Source organism: Nerophis lumbriciformis, linkage group LG29 (genome assembly GCF_033978685.3).
Source record: "Nerophis lumbriciformis linkage group LG29, RoL_Nlum_v2.1, whole genome shotgun sequence".
Classification (NCBI taxonomy): Eukaryota; Metazoa; Chordata; class Actinopteri; order Syngnathiformes; family Syngnathidae; genus Nerophis; species Nerophis lumbriciformis.
In genome coordinates this window covers 23,791,501-23,797,500 of record NC_084576.2, presented here as the reverse complement: position 1 = coordinate 23,797,500, position 6,000 = coordinate 23,791,501, and the positions used below count along the sequence as shown (strand labels likewise).

At 42.1% G+C, this 6,000-nt stretch overlaps 1 protein-coding gene across 6 annotated transcripts in view; it reads right to left on the bottom strand.

Annotated features, from left to right (window-relative positions):
- Positions 1-6,000, bottom strand: part of ptprz1a (protein tyrosine phosphatase receptor type Z1a) — a 138,990-nt gene that overhangs the window by 58,269 nt on the left and 74,721 nt on the right. For 5 of the 6 annotated variants that reach the window (XM_061924698.1, XM_061924697.1, XM_061924702.1 and 2 more), the window contains exon 6: positions 4,020-4,313. In XM_061924698.1, the coding sequence (XP_061780682.1) occupies positions 4,020-4,313 (294 nt within the window). The remainder of the gene's footprint in view (positions 1-4,019; positions 4,314-6,000) is intronic. The other variant, XM_061924699.1, reaches the window with a different exon arrangement.

Genomic DNA, 6,000 nt, shown 5'->3' with positions numbered 1-6,000 from the left:
ACACGACGTCCACAGTTTCCAAAAAGAATTTGAAATGTGAACTCGTCAGACCACAGAACATTTTTACACTTTGCATCAGTCCATCTTAGATGAGCTCGTGCCCAGCTAAGCCGGCGGCGTTTCTGGGTGTTGTTGATAAATTGCTTTCACTTTGCATAGTAGAGTTTTAACTTGCACTTACAGATGTAGTGACCAAGTGTAGTTACTGACAGTGGTTTTCTGAAGGGTTCCTGAGCCCATGTGGTGATATCCTTTACACACTGATGTCGCTATTTGATGCAGTACTGCCTGAGGGATCAAAGGTCACAGTCTTTCTGCTTACGTGCAGTGATTTCTCCAGATTCTCTGAACCTTTTGATGATATTACGGACCGTAGGTGGTAGAGATGCGCGGTTTGCGGGCACAACCGCGGCGTCTGCGGATTATCCGCGAATCGGGCGGATGAAATTTGAAAAAATTAGATTTTATCAGCAGGTCGGGTCGGGTCGGGTCGGGCGATTGAAATTTAAAAAAATTAGATTTTAAATAGATTCAGGCGGGTGGCAGTTAAACCAATTCGGAAATATATATACATAGTTAAATGTTGTTACCCACATACGAAAAACGAGCAGGCACCTGCTGCATATGCCACAACAGAAGAAAAACAAAAAAGAGATGGACACTTTTACGGAGCGGAGAAGGCCCCCGACACCTCGCCGGGGTCCGGGACCGAGGCCCCTTCCCCCGAGAGGGCCCCACCGGGAGCCGTAGCTGAGGCGATCCGCGAGAAAGGCCCGACGCACGTCCAGGGTCACCACCGCGCCCACCGCACCGACACCCCGCCTCGTCCGCCTTCGCCGCGGCCGGCGTCACGCGCAGCAGGTAAGCAGCTTACCTGCCCGCCACCCCCGTGGCCGGGGGCTCGTAACAGGGGTCACTCCGCGCGCTCCGCCCGCGCAGCTTACCTGCCCGCCACCCCTGTTGCCGGGGGCGCGTAACAGGGGTCACTCCGCGCGCAGTGCGCTCACGAAAGGGGTGGGGGTCACCCTGGTTGATATAGACAGCAGCTAGGACGGTGGCCATGGAAGTTGGAACCCGCTAAGGAGTGTGTAACAACCCACCTGCCGAATCAACTAGCCCTGAAAATGGATGGCGCTGGAGCGTCGGGCCCATATACCCGGCCGTCGCCGGCAGCGAGACGCGCTTGGAGGTGCGCTCAGCGCGGCTCCCATATGATTGCGCACTGGTGTGCGTCTGGGTCGTGACAGCGTGGCACGCGAATGCTGCATTGGATCAGTCTCCTTTCTTTAACAGGCAAAAGCTTTATAACCTCACTAATGCCTTGCATCGTCTATATTAGATATATAACAACGGGCGGGTGCGGGCGGATGGCGGGCGGATGCGGTTCTGATCAAATGTTAGATCGGGTGGATTGCGGATGGTTGACGACTTTCTGATGCGGTTGCGGATGAAATAATTGCCTATCTGCGCATCTCTAGTAGGTGGTGAAATCCCTAAATTCCTTGCAATAGCTGGTTGAGAAATGTTGTTCTTAAACTGTTGGACAATTTGCTCAGGCATTTGTTGACAAAGTGGTGACCCTCGCCCCATCCTTGTTTGTGAATGACTGAGCATTTCATGGAAGCTGCTTTTATACCCAATCATGGCACCCACCTGTTCCCAATTAGCCTGTTCACCTGTGGGATGTTCCAAATAAGTGTTTGATGAGCATTCCTCAACTTTATCAGTCTTTTTTGCCACTTGTGCCAGCTTTTTTGAAACATGTTGCAGGCATTAAATTCCAAATGAGCTAATATTTGCAAAAAATTAAGTTTACCAGTTCAAACGTTAAGTGTCTTGTCTTTGCTGTCTATTCAATTGAATATAAGTTGAAAAGGATTTGCAAATCATTGTATTCTGTTTTTATTTACCATTTACACAACGTGCCAACTTCACTGGTTTTGGGGTTTGTATACTAGGCAGACGTCTCCTTCCTCAGCTGTCAATCATCTAATGACGGAGCTGTAAACAGGAAGTCACATGATGCCACACCTACCCAGGAAAGTCACTGTATGGTTACACAACACACGCACACGTTACTGACGCCTTCACGGAAAATGTATAACCGTCAGGAACGGCGACCAGTCCAGACTTGTTGTCATTTAGACTTTTAGAAGAAAGGTGGAAAAGTTGAACCGCTGACTGCACTCAATCGATCAAACTTTATTGATAAAGCGATTTTTATTCGCACAAAAATGCAACACAAGTGCTTGACTGACTTTAAAAACAATTACCCACATCCCCCTTTGTGGAAACATGGTGTCTAAGTCTTACATCTAAATGTTCAAAGAAAATGTTGGAATCTAAATGTTGAATCTAAAGCTAAATCTAAATGTTCAATCTAAATCTGAATCTTGAATCTAATTCCATATGTTGAATCGAAATGTTGAATTAAATCTAAATGTTGAATCTACAGTACATTTAAATGTTAAATAGTTTTGTTATGTCTAAATTTCAATTATAAATGGTAAATGTAAAATCTAAATGTGAAATCTAAATCCAAATTTAAAATCAAAATATTAAATGTTGAGTCTATATCTAAATGTAAAATGTCTACCTAAATGTTAAATAAAAAATTTAAATGTTGAATCTAAATGTCGAATCTAGATACAATGTTGAATCTAAAGCTAAATCTAAATGTTCAATCTAAAACTAAATCTTTAATCCATACTTGCCAACCTTGAGACCTCCGATTTCGGGAGGTGGGTAAGGGGGGGCGTGGTTAAGAGGGGAGGAGTATATTTACAGCTAGAATTCACCAAGTCAAGTATTTCATATATATATATATATATCTCTACATCCTGAAAATATGCAAACAAAACTGTGTTCAGATCATTGATACTTCAAACTTGCATAAATAAATCTTAAGGAATATAACATAACTTGGCTTCTGAGAGCTTCAAAATGTAATAAATAAAATGCTAAAGTTGTTGATAAACAAGCAATTATTTTAATAATTAAATATGGTCATTTTAAATGAATTATTATGATAATTTAAAATTAATTATTTCAAATATGTTTATTTTAATGTATAATTCTATGGCTGGATGTAATAAGGAGTCAGAAAAAATACAAATAAAAATAAAATAAATTTTGATGTTTTTAGCAAAATATAGTAAAAATTTATTTATTTATTTTTAATTAATAAATATATCTATTTTTAGGTAAGATAAACATAATAATACAATTTATCTCTAGTCTGGATGATTTAGTTCTTGTCACCCTGTTGTCCTCCCGTCTCTTCCCCAAGGATGGCTCCATGAGCTGGGCAAACGCCTGGAGATGCCCTACGTCAACAACACGGTCGGCGGACCGTCGGTGCGCAGCTCGTATATCGCCGCCCTCTACTTCACCCTCAGCAGCCTGACAAGCGTCGGCTTTGGCAACGTGTGCGCCAACACGGACGCCGAGAAGATCTTCTCCGTCTGCACTATGCTCATCGCCGGTATGCCGGACGCCTCGTATGGAATAACGTGATTGGGCAGGCACGCTGTTTATATCGTGGGAAAGCGGACGTGAAAAAAGGCTGTCCTCACTCAGGTCCGCATGAAGCTGGAGGGGGCGTGGCCTCCAGCTCCGGCTGAAAATCGGGAGATTTTCGGGAGAATATTTGTCCCGGGAGGTTTTCGGGAGAGGCGCTGAATTTCGGGAGTCTCCCGGGAAATTCGGGATTGTTGGCAAGGATGCTTGAATCTAAATGTATTTATTTTCTTATACTCAAACACAGTGTTACTGTTCAAACTGTGTGTAATGTGGCCAAATATTGAATATAGTTGTCACATAAAACCTCTGCCTTGTTTTTAATGACTACTTACGCCTACTACGCTACTGCATTTTAACGTTGATCATTAAGGAGGTCCTCGGGGAGCCGAGTGTTTTCTGAGGTGTTACTTGGTGACAAAAGTTTGACAACCACCACAAGCTTGTTGGCTTCAATGCTAGCCAGTGCGTGACGCAGCCAAGGTGGGCCCCTCCCTCACCTGGTCGGCGGAGATGGCCACGGTGTTCTTGAAGACCACCCACTCCACAGTCTCGCTGCAAGGCGGCGTGGTCAGCGAGCCGTTGTAGATGAAATACTTGTCCGTGGAGTTGGGCAGCAGACCTCGCGGCGCGAAGGGCGCCACCCGGGCTAAATCCTCTGAGGATAAAAGAACAAGTTTTGAAAGGAAAGCGCGAACAGAAGGGAGGAGAGGAGAAGGAGACGTACCGTATCTGCTCACTCTTTTGATGGCCTCAATGATGGCTTCAAAGTGGACGTTGTCCTCCGAGGTCACCTGTGCCGAGTCAAAGGAAGCTATTAGCATGAATGCTAACGAGACTGAAATCAACATTCAAGAAGACAAATGTTGCATTCAAGACAACTGCAGCGTTGGACATTCCAGACTTGGAAAAGTTACATGCTAACTGAAGTCAGATTGCTATGGAAGCCCGTTCCGCCACTCAAAAGAAATATACTCCAATGGTAAGTTTTAATTATGAGATAAAAAGTCAAAATTATGAGGTAAAAAGTCATAATTATGAGATAAAAAAAAAAATCAAAATTATGAGATAAAAAGCCATAATTATGAGATAAAAAGTTAAAATTATGAGATAAAAAGTCAAAATTATGAGATGAAAAGTCATAATTATGCATACTTGCCAACCCTCCCGGATTTTCCGGGAGACTCCCGAAATTCAGCGCCTCTCCCGAAAACCTCCCGGGACAAGTTTTCTCCCGAAAATCTCCCGAAATTCAGGCGGAGCTGGAGGCCACGCCCCCTCCAGCTCCATGCGGACCTGAGTCCGCTTTCCCACAATATAAAGAACGTCTACAGTAAAACAGTCCGTCTGCCGTAAACAGCAATGTTGTGACACTCTTAAACAGGACAATACTGCCATCTAGTGCATTTGATGAAAACACTTTTGTGCGTGCCACACAGCAACGCATAATCAGAGAGGGTGTTCAGCATGGTTAGAAAGATAGTGACAGAATAGAACAAGGATGGACAATTCAACCCTTAACTCAACAATGAGTAGATGAGTGTTATGTGTGTGTATATGTGTAAATAAATGAACACTGAAATTCAAGTATTTATTTTATTTATATATATATATATATATATATATATATATATATATATATATATATATATATATATATATATATATATATATATAGCTACAATTCACTGAAAGTCAATTATTTCTTATATATATATATATATATATATATATATATATATATATATATATATATATATATATATCCATCCATCCATCCATCCATCCATCCATTTTCTACAGCCTATTCCCTTCGGGGTCGCGGGGATATATATATATATATATATATATATATATATATACAGGTAAAAGCCAGTAAATTAGAATATTTTGAAAAACTTGATTTATTTCAGTAATTGCATTCAAAAGGTGTAACTTGTACATTATATTTATTCATTGCACACAGACTGATGCATTCAAATGTTTATTTCATTGAATTTTGATGATTTGAAGTGGCAACAAATGAAAATCCAAAATTCCGTGTGTCACAAAATTAGAATATTACTTAAGGCTAATACAAAAAAGGGATTTTTAGAAATGTTGGCCAACTGAAAAGTATGAAAATGAAAAATATGAGCATGTACAATACTCAATACTTGGTTGGAGCTCCTTTTGCCTCAATTACTGCGTTAATGGGGCGTGGCATGGAGTCGATGAGTTTCTGGCACTGCTCAGGTGTTATGAGAGCCCAGGTTGCTCTGATAGTGGCCTTCAACTCTTCTGCGTTTTTGGGTCTGGCATTCTGCATCTTCCTTTTCACAATACCCCACAGATTTTCTATGGGGCTAAGGTCAGGGGAGTTGGCGGGCCAATTTAGAACAGAAATACCATAGTCTGTAAACCAGGCACGGGTAGATTTTGCGCTGTGTGCAGGCGCCAAGTCCTGTTGGAATTTGAAATCTCCATCTCCATAGAGCAGGT